This window comes from Lissotriton vulgaris, chromosome 10 (genome assembly GCF_964263255.1).
Source record: "Lissotriton vulgaris chromosome 10, aLisVul1.2, whole genome shotgun sequence".
Taxonomy (NCBI): Eukaryota; Metazoa; Chordata; class Amphibia; order Caudata; family Salamandridae; genus Lissotriton; species Lissotriton vulgaris.
The window spans coordinates 412,081,033-412,094,247 of record NC_141698.1 but is presented as its reverse complement, the minus strand read 5'-3'; the positions used below and the strand labels follow the sequence as shown (position 1 = coordinate 412,094,247).

General features: G+C 49.3%; 1 protein-coding gene across 3 annotated transcripts in view; it reads left to right on the top strand.

Moving 5' to 3' along the window:
• The window catches only part of LOC147685313 (calcium-regulated heat stable protein 1-like), a 231,090-nt gene that overhangs the window by 131,210 nt on the left and 86,665 nt on the right, over positions 1 to 13,215 (top strand). For all 3 annotated transcript variants that reach the window (XM_086941232.1, XM_086941234.1, XM_086941233.1), the window contains exon 2: positions 1,997 to 2,201. In XM_086941232.1, the coding sequence (XP_086797358.1) occupies positions 2,011 to 2,201 (191 nt within the window). In that variant the 5' untranslated portion in view covers positions 1,997 to 2,010. The remainder of the gene's footprint in view (positions 1 to 1,996; positions 2,202 to 13,215) is intronic.

The following is a 13,215-nucleotide window of genomic DNA, read 5'->3' as shown; positions in this document are numbered from 1 at the left end:
CCCCAAGAACGTGCCTGTCGCCCCGAAAACCCACAGAAGGGAAAGAGTTAGGGAGGAAGAACAGAGAAACCTGATCTATACCTCCCGGTAAGAGCGGAGGAGGACATATCAAAGAAATATAAAGCAATCAATACGCGCAACCACGATCAGCCATCCCCGAGCCCCAAGACCAATACCAAACCAGCACTCGAATTCCCGGTTCATGTAGTACAATGTCAGCAATAAGAGTTTCAGCAGGCCAGGGAAAAAGAAGCAGCCTCAACCCAGCCCTTTATGGTCCAATGTGTAGACAGAGTCCAGCTGCACGATGGCCATCCCGGACGGAGCAGGCAGACCAAACGGCCGCGGCAAGATGGAGCGATGACCGCCATGGAGTGTCCAACACAGAGCCCAGCATAAAAGAAGTGCAGCAAAAGGAATACCACGTAGCGTTAGGCCGCCAAAGAAAGTCAAGCCGAGCAATAGCGCCTGTTCCAGGGGAAGATGACAAGATCCATCAGTGGACAACAGTGAGGTAGCCGGACGCGGCTTTTGTAGGAGAGTCCCTCGCAGCCGCGTGAGACCTTGAACAGCCGACGTCTTCCGAGTTAGCGTACGCATTGACTCGGTGGGGGTCAAATCCTGCGCCAGCGGCGCACTCGTGGGCAACTGGATAGGCAATCCGCGGTAACAGGGCATAGGATGTGGCGCGGCGCCCAGCACTCGCGGACAAGTTTGGTCGGACCGTTGCAGACTGGGGGAAATGGCGGCCAGCCGGTCCTCCAGGTCTTTGGCAGCAGCACAGTGGGCAGCACGCAGATCACTCAGAGCTACGAGGACGTCAACAATCCGCAGGGGCGTCTCAGAAATTAAAGGTGCAGCGATTCCCTGTACGTCGGGTAAATCCTCCGTAGTCGGTGTTAGAGAATAAATGCCACCATCCCAGGGAGCGAATCGATCTTGGAGTTGCCGCTGCACACATCGCTTACAGGCGGGCGCCATGTCCAGAAGCCGGACGCCACCGTCTCTTGCAATCAGCCGAGCACTCCGCCGGCGCTCGCAGCAACATAACCAGACAGGGGGCACTAGGGCAGTCCAGTCCATTCCTGCAACTCCCACGATAGCAGGCGATGAAAACAATAAGCGGGGTCCAGCGGCACCGTGAGGCAATCTCTCGCCAGTAGCGAATGGCGGCTTTCTAAGATGGCGTTCACCACGGAGGAAGATAGAATGTATCAAGGAAGGCCGGGATGACGATACAATGTGGCATTCTCATGCTTGAAAGCAGCCTGAGGGACAACGCAGCAAGTTGGGCTGCCGCGGCCGGGAATCATAGGCAGCAGTCGTTCCTCAGCGGCCGTCGCCGCCCAGCTCGAGATGGCCGCCGCTGCCGTTTTCGGGGCCGGCCACAAGCGCAGAACAAAGACCTAGGCTCTGCCGCGAGGCATCAGGGAAGGGCGAGGGCGCCCCGTCACTGCACGGATTCCGAAGATTGGCACACCCTCGGGACCGGATTCGTCTCCCGACTCCGAAATCACCGATGAAAGGCAGGATATCTGGGAGGATAAGGCAGGAGACGGGAGAACAGCGAGGCGGTCCGCGGAGCCGAGGAATCAGGCGGCCATCGTGGTTGCTAGCTAGGCTCCAAGTAAAGCAGGATTAATGAGGATTGTGGTTGCATGGGCGGGAGCTACGCTTCTAAGCCGTATAATGGTGTTAGGTCTCCCCATTGCACACTCCCCTCCCACCTCGAAACAAAGTTTAACATTAATCGCTTCAATTCTTCCAAGTTCTGTGAATTTTATGTATTGTTTTCTCCAAATAATTATGATTTATAACTAGATACTTTTTGGTTAAAAATAAACTAGACAGAAGTTAGCGATGAAATGAAAATATGAATTAATAAGAGCTACTGCTCTTGGTCATATGCAGATATTTGTATACGAGTTGTCTATAAAATATGGTGATGAAAGTTGTACACAATAACAGATGTGCTGTCCTTTTTTTTTTGTCTCAGGTGTAACCACAAATATGTCTACTGAATCGACAACTGACCACCCTGCCCAAGCAAATGGCTCTCCAGTGTCTTTCTCACCACCAGCACCACCAGGAAAGCACCACCTGCCAGGGAACCACAGACACAGTGATCGCTCGCACTCACCCATGAGGGGGCTCCGTGTTCCCAGCCCGATACCTACCCGGCGGACCAGGACATACTCAGCGTGAGTGAAGGCACTAATTTTAACTTGTAGGAATATGGGCAGACCGCATTAGTCTTTCTTTCAGATCATTCAAACCAAGCTTCAGGAAATGGGCTGGGATATTTAGATTTTTGTGAGCAGAGGAGGGACTGTCTCTTTATTTCTGGACTAGAACTCACCCTATTGACGTGTATTTTGTCTCTTTGCATTTTTCCCGGAATTACGCATTGAGAAAAAATTACCAAATAGACCACACTTCCTGTCAACATTGAGAGACTAATGCCTCTCACTAGTAGTTTTTGGCAGCCCTGTATGACAAGAAAAAGACCTGAGCAGTACAAGCTGGACTGAAATGTGAAGTAGCCAGGAAGTTTCTGTATAAATAGCTGACATTTCTATTTCTCGAAGTTAAGTATTTGAAAATAATGGATAAACACCCAACACTGGGCCTGGTATATAATGATCTGTGACATGCTGGGAAGACATGTGTGACGACTTGCTGGTTACTTTTCATCACAGTTATGATGCTAGGTATTCTATTGCGGTCACAGCGGTTCTCCTAAAATGCACATGCGCTAAAATCTTGGATCACATGACAAAATGTTTTTTTGTAATAGTGTGTGTGATATTTGTCTGCTGCTGTTGCACATAAAAAGCTGTTAAGCATATATGTATCACTAGGATAACATTGTGCCAACGAAACATTTTCCATAGCTAACTGAAATTTTCGTGAATTATGGATTTCGGTCAGGAAAATATTTTTTTCACCCTCTGATGACCTGTTCACTGTGGCAATGCACTTGCGTCATAAAAGCTTAAGTGTGCACTGCCCAGCCACGTTATTTCCACTGTTTGATCTGCATATTCCTATGAAAGGTAAACAAAACTAGCTTTACTGTTGCAAAAAGTAGCACATTTTTATCTGAATATTGCGGAAAGCTGATGTATTATCCTTCGTGAGATAAAATGTACTTCAGTTTCCTGTTAAAAAGCATCTTAGGCTTGCCAGCTGAACCAAATTTAACATGCAACATTAAAAGATTTACCGGGTAAGATATGTGTTTTAGAATACTACAGTGATAGGTGGTTGATACCAAACCTCTTGATGATAAAATCGGTCCTTAATATATAATTACCCATTCTATATATAAACGCTCTGTCTTGCTCATTCTGCGCCTCTATTTTTAAACGCGCCTTCCCTACACAACACCTACAGAGTAAAGTGGTACTACAACAGCTTGTGTAATAAAAATAGATCACAAACCTGTTTGGCACAAAAGGTCACTTTATTAGGACAGGCTTGAAGTTCATTGAACCATCATTTACAAAAATGCATTCAATAAACCGTTCTTACTAATTACTCTTAAACATTCCCCTTCCTTAAACTGCTAAATATTAACCTTCCTCAATACGGATTCCCTTATTCTGCAGTCTCACTCTTATCTTTTTCCATCTACAACACTCCCTTTGCTTCCCAAATCTCTCTCTCTCTACCAATCGTCCCCAGACAAATCCTGCTTGGTCTTGTCTGTGTTCTCAAACTCTTCTCCTCGTCATCCTCCCCCACCATCAACCCCTCCCAAAGGGTGGATACACCTGCACCTGACTCTCCATCCTCCCAAAACTACAGCTACCCTGTAAGGTGTGTTCCAACCCACAATAGCCTCTCATCCTTCATCTTCAGACTTCCAGCCTTCTACATCACAGCCGTTCAGGCCACAATTTCTCCAGCAAACACATACCTACATAATGTAAAATACTTTACAGAATCTCGATAGATGCAACCCGGCATTCCTGAACATATATTTATGCTCAATTGAGAAAACAAAGGTCCTGAGTACATTCAAAGATACAAGTAAATGATATATAGAACACAATAGGCTACTATATATTTTTCCATGTCCAGCCGGACAAGGAATTTATTTTCAATTGGAATCACAAGTATTAAGTCTGAATACAAAAGCAACAATTCTTAAAGTAGGGCACAGTCCTGTACCGTACTAGTGAAAGAGGCACAGTTGGAAGAACATAGTAAGAAAAAAAGAATATAGTAAAAATAGGAAATTTGTCAGGCAAAGAAAGAGCATTCTGGGCACTTTTCAAATCAATGTTAGAAGTGTTTGCCAGAGTAGTACATACAAAATAATATACAATGGTTGAGTGTATGTCTACTTAAGAAAGTCGACGTTTCGATCCCGTGCTCTAGTTACAAAGGGCGTGCACACATATACTTCAGACCGTGTGGTCTACTTCAAATTCATTCGGTTAAATGATTCTTTCAGACGAAAATTTCCAAGAGTATTCAAATATTTTATTTCATATTATACTCGGTCTTCATTTATGCAAATATATTTTTTGCAGATCCATATCGCTTTTAATTTTCCACATATACCCAATGCATTTCGGGTCATAAGTCACCCTTCCTCAGGGGTCTGTGTATAGAAAAAACAAGGATATTTTGAGCTAGCCTCATAACACATTAACTTATATCGCACAAACATTCTGTAAAACATTTTTATCAGTGTAACTCATTACCTCGGCTCGGCGGGCTCCCTGTGAGAAGTAGGTCAAGCTAAGCTTGGGGATACGTGCGCTGCTTGCCACGGTGTGGAGGGCTCAAAGTAAGGGGCCACAATGCGCTAAAGGATATTTGCGCTGTTGAAAAATTGGAAGAAGAATTAACCAAGGGTGGTGGTTTAGGTGGGAACAGTGATTAAGTGTGTGCCGTGGAACATACCAAGGGTTGGAGGAAGTAGCACAAAAATTACCCAGAATTAAGTGAATAATATATAATGTTAACAGAGTGCTCCAACGGACATTAAAAGATTTACTAGTTACAAAGGTATCTCAGGACTAAACAGAGTTAATTGCCCGGTTTAGATAATCATACGCCTGTGGAGGATAAAACAGGGAAGGAAAAAGGGAAATAGGTTTTTTAAAACAAGGGGGAGAGAATTTTGAGAAGTCACCAATATTGGAAGAAGAATTAACCAAGGGTGGTTGTTGTGGTTCAGGTGGGAACAGTGATTACGTGCGTGCCGTGGAACATACCAAGGGTTGGAGGAGAAACACTGAGTTGTGCTCCTGAGGCGGAAGCCGGGAGCGAGTCACATTTTTAAAAATTGTAACTGTCACCTAATTAACTTGTGTATTTTAAAAGCACTTACTCTCTTTGGGAACAAGTGGTCAGTAGCAGCGGAGTTAGCGCTGACGCTGCACTTTCATTTCCAAACACTCCTTTGGCGCCATCTCGCCAAGAGCGGAGGCCACGCTCCTTTTCGAGGCCACGCCCCCCCCCGGCAACGCCGATTTAGGGCGTCGAGTAGAAACACTGAGTTGTGCTCCTGAGGCGGAAGCCGGGAGCGAGTCACATTTTTAAAAATTGTAACTGTCACCTAATTAACTTGTGTATTTTAAAAGCACTTACTCTCTTTGGGAACAAGTGGTCAGTAGTAGCGGAGTTAGCGCTGACACTGCACTTTCATTTCCAAACACTCCTTTGGCGCCATCTCGCCAAGAGCGGAGGCCACGCCCCTTTTCGAGGCCACGCACTCACGATCCTCACTCCTTGGAGCAGTATAAATCATGCGCATATTCCGGTCGCGCAGCGGGCGCGACGTTTGCGCGCCGAAGGCGCGCCAAAGGTAAGCCGTCCGTGACCGACCGGGGCCAGGGGCCACTGCCCCTGATCAGCCATCATGCCAGACTATCACCTACCACTCGCATTTTCTGCGCCAACTAAACCAGACAGCTACGTCATCCTGCTTACACACATGGGACCCCTCCATTCAACATTCTGCCTGTAACCAGTGCGGATTTCATTTCTCATCCCATGTTGCAAAGAAACCCACATTATTCTCTATGCTTCTGCTTAATTGCCGCTCACTCCCCTAACACTCTACGGAAATCTCCCTATTATTAGAGGAGACAAGCCCAGACGTCCTTTTCGTCACAGAGACATGGTTACAGGAACACTCTGAACCTGACCTGGTACAAGCACTCCCGTTCGGTTACCAAATACTCCGCCGTGACCGCAAAACAGGCATTGGCGGTGGTCTAGCAGTAATTTACAAATCAGATTACGTTGTCACTAGTACCCCCGTAAATTTCCCAGACTGCGAATGTCTTCCTTTTTTTATACAATTCAGCGCCACACATACCTTTTCGGGTATGCTCATATACCGTCCGCCAGGACCACAAGTGCAGTTTCTTTCTGATCTTGCCTCGATAGCTGCAAGCCTTGCAGTCAGCTCTGCCAATTTTACAATTTTGGGTGACCTTAACATCCACCTGGATGACCCAAACGACTCCACAGCCAAAGAACTATCCTCTAGCTTAAATGCCCTCGAATTACATCAACATGTCCGTGGGCCCACCCACTTAAAAGGACATCTCCTAGACCCCATTTTCAGTAATTGCCAAAACCTTCACGCTGGAAACCCTCTGCCCCCCCCCCCCCCCCCCCCCCCTCTCCCTGGTCTGACCATTTCCTATCCTGCTCACCTGGACCCTGCCCCATCACCTCCCTCCCAAACCCCCGACGATTCAACGATCGCGCAATTGGTCTAAAATCCCTTTATCTGAGTGGCAGGATCTCCTACAACGTACCAAACCCACTAACACATCTATTCCCATTCAAGACAACGAGAACTATAACAGATGGATCATTAGTTCATTAGATCTAGTACTACCGCTAAAAAGTTCCCATCCCAAGCGGGGCAATCTCACAGCCCCGTGGTATACGAATGATCTACGAGAGGCCAAACGTGTCTGTAAACGACTTGAGAGGAAATGGCGCCTCAATTACCTCCCAGCAGACAAAACGAGCTATAGAACAAAACGAGCTATAGACCAGCAATTAAAAACTATAAAGCAGACATCCATCTAGCTCAGGCTAAATATTTTGAACATAAGATCGAGAAAGCGGCGTCCAAACCTAAGGAGATCTACCGGATAGCCAAATCCCTCTTGCAACTTCCTGAGGCCCCAAAGGATCAAAACAACACTCAGACCCATTGTGAGGAAATAGCTGAGTTTTTTAATCAAAAGATAGAAATCTTCAATTCTTCTTTTCCCCATCCCGTTGCTTTGCCCACAGATTCTGCCAACATAGGCTGCAAGACAGTCCCTCCTAATGTTTTCAATAGCTTTCCTCTATTAGACCTTGTTAACCTAGAAAAACGCATGGGACAGGTTAAATCTGGATCACCTATCGACCCAGCTCCACCCAGTGCTCTCACCCAGATAACCCATCAGACCTTGCCTACCATCCAAGACCTGCTCAACTCCTCCCTCCACACTGGTATTGTTCCACCTCTATGGAAAAGAGCAATGGTCAGAGCTCTATTAAAAAAAACCCAGTCTCGATCAATCTAACCCCGCTAACTATCGACCCATTTCCCTCCTGCCATGGCTCAGTAAACTTCTCGAGAAGCAGGTTAACTCCGTTCTTACTGACTTCCTGGAAGCCAATAACATACTGGACCTTTCCCAGACCGGCCTCAGGCCCCGTCATGGAACGGAGACTGCATTAATTGCAGTGACGGAGGAGGCAAGAAGGATCTTGGACGATGGCGGGTCCACGGCCATCGTCCTACTCGACCTAAGTGCCGACTTTCACACTGTTAATCATAATACCCTACGCCATCGCCTCGACAAAATAGGAGTGTCAGGCACAGCACTCAATTGGATGAGGTCCTTTCTCACAGACAGATCCTTCCAAGTTTTTGAGAGGGACTTCACCTCTTCCAGTAAACCTCTCAACTGTGGAGTGCCTCAGGGTTCCTCCCTGAGCCCTACCCTTTTTAATGTCTACCTATGTCCTCTAGCTGATGTCGTCCGCCCCTTCGGTGTGAAGATTGTCACCTATGCGGACGACACGCAGCTAGTGGTAGCACTGGACCCCCCCCCTCAACTCACACCACAGCTTACACAAATGCCCGGAAGCTGTCGCCGCCTGGATGTCTGGCTCCTGTCTAAAACTCAACGGGGACAAAAATAAGGTAATGCTCCTTGTTAATAACATCACGAAATCCATTGACCCTATCTGGCCCCTCTGTTTAGGAAGTCCCCCGCAACCCAAGGAGCAAATCAAGAGTCAAGGGATCTGGCTTGACCAAAGTCTCACCTTTAACCATCAAGCTATCAAGCTCGCTGCCACCTGTTTCGGGTTGATGAGACTACTTCGTAAGATTCTTCCTCTCCTTCCGTTCCACTCAAGATGGATTATGGTTCAAGGACTAATCCTCTCTCGCCTGGACTGTGGAAATGCCCTGTATCTTGGGACCCCACAGTCTACACTTAACAAGCTCCAGGTTATTCAAAATTGCGTGGCAAGAATTCTCCTGAATATTCCTCACCGAACCTCAGTCAGAGCCAGATTGAGGGACCTCCACTGGCTCCCGATGAGATCTAGAATCGAATTAAAGAGTATGTGCATTGCACACCGCTCATACTGGGGAACAGGTCCATCCATTAATTCCCCCCTGGTGAAAGCCTATCAGCCTTCCCGCCCCCTCAGATCCGCGACCTCCCACCTCGCCTCAGTCCCACGCATTAGGAAAGCTAGATGTGGAGGCCGCTCGCTCTCTTACAACCTAGCCAAGATTTGGAATTCTCTTCCCCTCCCAATAAGATCAGAACCCAATCTACTCACCTTCCGTAAACTTCTTAAAACTTGGCTTTTCAGCAAAACCTCGGTTTAATTCTTCACTCACCCCACTCATTCCAGCCCTCTTGCTCAACTCAACCTTTTCGCAGCGCTGGGACGCCCCTGGGTAGCCAACGCACTTTACAAATAAAAATAAATAAATAAAATAACCGCCATTTCCTCGGGGAGGGCGTTGGCAACACGGGTCATGTGGTATTCAGCGTTGCGTGCGGTCTTAGGATCAAGGGATCCGCTATGAAGTAACGGGAAAAGGAGTAAGTATCCATACATTGCGAACTAGATAAAGGCCAGGGTCGCTACAGTGGCGAGGCACTTACCGAGCCGGTTCCACAACTAGTACTAACAGCAGATGCATCGCTGACAGGCTGGGGAGCCCACTTACTTCAATACACAGTCCAAGGGCTCTGGACAATAAAACAAAAGAAACTGCATATCAACCAACTAGAGTTGCTAGCAATATTTCTGGCACTAAAAGCATTCCAGAAATACTTGTACAACAAGGCTGTGTTGATCCGGACAGACAACATGACCGCCATGTACTACATCCAGAAACAAGGAGGGACACACTCTCCACAGCTGTCCCACTTAGCACAGAGCATATGGAGGTGGACAATTCCAAGAAAATTTTTTCTCCTAGCAGAACACCTGCCAGGGAAAGACAATCAAGTAGCAGATCTGCTAAGCAGACCCAGCTAACAGCTACACAAATGGGAGAGTTTGAGGCATGTGGGCTGCTGAATTCATATCTGTGCATAGATCGCCGCCTAGTGTTGGGTCCGGATGATTGCACATTGTTGTCCTGGAAGAGTCGTCGAAGTATCACGAGATAGGTGGCTCCTCCCCTGGACTACAGTGCGCATGGGCATCGACTCCATCCCCAGATTGTTTTTTTCCGCCATTGGGTTCGGATGTGTTTCGGTTCCCTCTGTCGGAATCGATAGTTGTTTAACTTTCTTTGCTTGAGACCAAAAGGTCTTTAGGACTCGCGTCGGTATTGTCTATCGTTCGGGTTGGTTTATTCATCGGCTCCGAACACTTGCTGCCCTTCCGCGTGCTGTAGGCGCGGACGGGCCTACACGACGCTCCAGACTACTTCAACATGGAACGAAGTCCATTTAAGAGGTGCCCAGTGTGTGCCTCAAAGTATTCGCACATCGACGTGCACCCAGTGTGCAACAGATGCTTGTCGCCGGACCACGACGAGGCCAAGTGTATGGCCTGCTCCAAGTTCCGGTCGAAGAAGACTCTCAAGCTACGTCGGGCCGCAAGACTGCAGGCCCAGATGTCGGCACCCCCACCAGTGAACATCTTTGAAGAAGATGCTGAAGACGACACCATCCTGAATGTTTCGGACTCTAACCCGGCGTCGGAGGGCGAGGAAGACTACGACGCGGGAGACGAAGTGTTCGAGGAAGTCGTCGAGGAGGTAGGGGACGACGACGGGGCCATTGCCACCGTAGAGGGTAGCTCAGGAGAGGAGCATCCTCATACTGACTCCGGGGCCAAACCCCAGCATAAGGCCCAGGTCGAGGGATCGCCTTCGGGCCTTACCCAAGACCTCAATACTCGTCCCACGGCCCCCCCCTCCGGGCCCGGCCACGGACATTGGTGATGCGCCACTCCCGGTACAGAAACCGAAAGTGAAGCCATCGGGGTCAGCACCATCTGTATCGAAACCGAAAGTGCAAGTCGCACTGGTTGGATCACAGGCTCCAGAGGCCTCGGCGCCGAAGAAATCCAAGATGGCCGCCGAGCCCAAAAGCCACGCCAAAATGGCCGATCCGAAGACCCCAGTGTCGAAGCCGAAGGCGAAAACGCCCGACGCGGCTGCGTCGGCGCCGAAGCTGGTCGACGCTCTGAAGAGCCTCGATGACCATAAGAAGGCCTCGAAGAAGCGTCAGGACGACCCCAAGTCTCTGGCTGCACCGATCCCGGTCGACAAGGCAAAGGGAGGTGCTGTGTCGGCTCCGAAGACTACGGCTTTAGTCGCCGACCCGAATCCGGACTCGGAGGACTCGCTCGAGCCAGTCCGGCCCTCCCCCTCACTCACCAAGAAGGTCACGGAGTCCCTTCAGCGTATTCGGAAGGAGGCAGTGGCTCTCGAGCCGAAGGATGTGACGCCGAAGCCTCCACAGAAACCGGCGAAGGCGCAGACGCCGATTCACTTCATGCTGCCGCCAAAAACGGCGCCAAAGGCTTTCGCTCCGAAACATGGGGCCGGGGTGCCCTTGAAGCTGGTTTCTACGCCAAAAGCATCCTTGGTAGTGCCGAAGCCACGGCACCAGCCACTAGCGGACGAGGAGCGTCGAGAGGTTGTCATCAACGCCAACACAGGCAAGCTCTCTCTCCTTAAAAGGAAGATCACTCCGGAGCCTGTGTTGGAGCATTTCCACATTCCCCTTAAAAAGAAGTTGGACTCTGCGGGTGCATCTGCCCCTATGGAGCCTGCATCTACACAAGGTCTGGAGCTCTCACCCACTCACTCAAACGCTGGGGAGGGTGACGGGGACAAGGAGGAGGAGTATACTTATCCAGCGTACTCTGATCCAGAGGATGTCAATGAGCCATGGTCTGCTGGGGGCGACCCTGAGGACCCTCAGTCAGGACACGAGCCGCAGCTTTTTGCTGCAAAAACTTCCCCAACAGAGGACTCTGCAGCCTTCAACGCTCTAATTGAAAGAGCTGCGGCCAAGCATGATGTCGACCTCCATGCTGACCCAGTGGATGTCGATTTTTCTTTTTGACACTTTCTCAGTGGCTGAAAAGACTGTCAAGACATTGCCAATGCTCAAAGGAGTGCTAAAGCATGCGCCTGAGGTTTTCAGGGAGCCCACCCGGGCAAGAGTCATCAATCCTCGTATTGACAAATACAAGGCAGCGCCCACTGATCCAACGTACATCAAGGGACAGTTGCCACTGGACTCTTTGGTTTTCTCCAACGCACGTAAGCGGGCAAACTCACAGACCACGGGTGACGCTCCTCCCCCAGACAAAGAATCGAAGGTCTTTGAAGCTTCAGGGAAACGTATTGCTGCGCAGGCAGCTAATATGTGGCGCATTTCCAACACGCAAGCGCTACTTGCACGCTACGATAGGGCACACTATGACACCCTAGAAACCCTTTTACAGCACTTACCTGATCAGTACAAGGAGGGAGCTGAAATGTTGATTCAGGAGGGGAAGCTTATCACCAATGCTTCAATTAAGTGCGCTCTGGACGTGGCTGACACCGCCTCCAGAGCTATAAACACTAGCGTGCTACTGCGTAGGCATGCATGGCTTAGAATATCAGGCTTTAAACCAGACATTCAGACTACCATCTTAAACCAAACAGTTGATCCAGACCACCTGTTTGGGCCAGAAGTGGATGCAACCCTTGAAAAAATGAAAAAAGACACTGACACTGCTAAATCTATGGGTGCCCTACAGTCCCGGCAGTTTCGGGGTGGTTCCTTTCGCCGCTCTAATAACAGAGGCACCTCAAGGGGTCAAGCGTCACAATCCACGCAATACTATAAAAGCAACACCCAATCCTCATACACCAACAAGGGTAGAGGTGGTTACCGGGGCAACAACGTCAAAGGCAGAGGACGTGGAAATAACAGCTCCAGGTCCTCCACCGCCAGCAAACAGTGACGCCTTGTCACTGCCCCCCGACCACACAACACCAGTCGGGGGGGAGACTCCAGCAGTTCCTGCCCGCGTGGAAATCCATCACCACGGACAGGTGGGTCAAATCTCTTATCCAATACGGTTATTGTCTGGAACTCATTTTCCACTCCACCAAACATACCTCCAAGAAGCCGTCCTATGTCCGGCGAGCACTTGCACTTGTTGCAGCAGGAAGTCCAAGTCATGCTGCAAAAAGGGGCAATAGAGCTCGTTCCACTGCAAGAAAGGGGAACAGGGGTTTACTCTCTGTACTTTCTAATTCCCAAAAAGGACGGATCCCTCAGGCCCATCCTGGACCTCAGGCCCCTCAACTGGTACATTCTGTCAGAACATTTCCATATGCTCACGTTGCAGCAGGTTCTCCCGCTGATTCGGCAAGGGGACTTCCTAGCTACTCTGGATCTCAAGGATGCATACTTTCACATCCCCCTGCATCCTTCACACAGGAAGTACCTAAGGTTCACCATTCAAAACCAGCACTACCAGTTCAGGGTTCTGCCTTTTGGGGTCACCACAGCGCCCAGGGTCTTTACGAAGTGCCTGGCGACCGTGGCGGCGCACCTAAGACGTCAAAACATCCACGTCTACCCCTATCTGGACGACTGGCTCATTCAGGCGAAGTCGGAACAACAGTGCGCCAACCACGTGTCCCGCACCATTCATCTCCTGCACGATCTGGGGTTCTCACTGAAT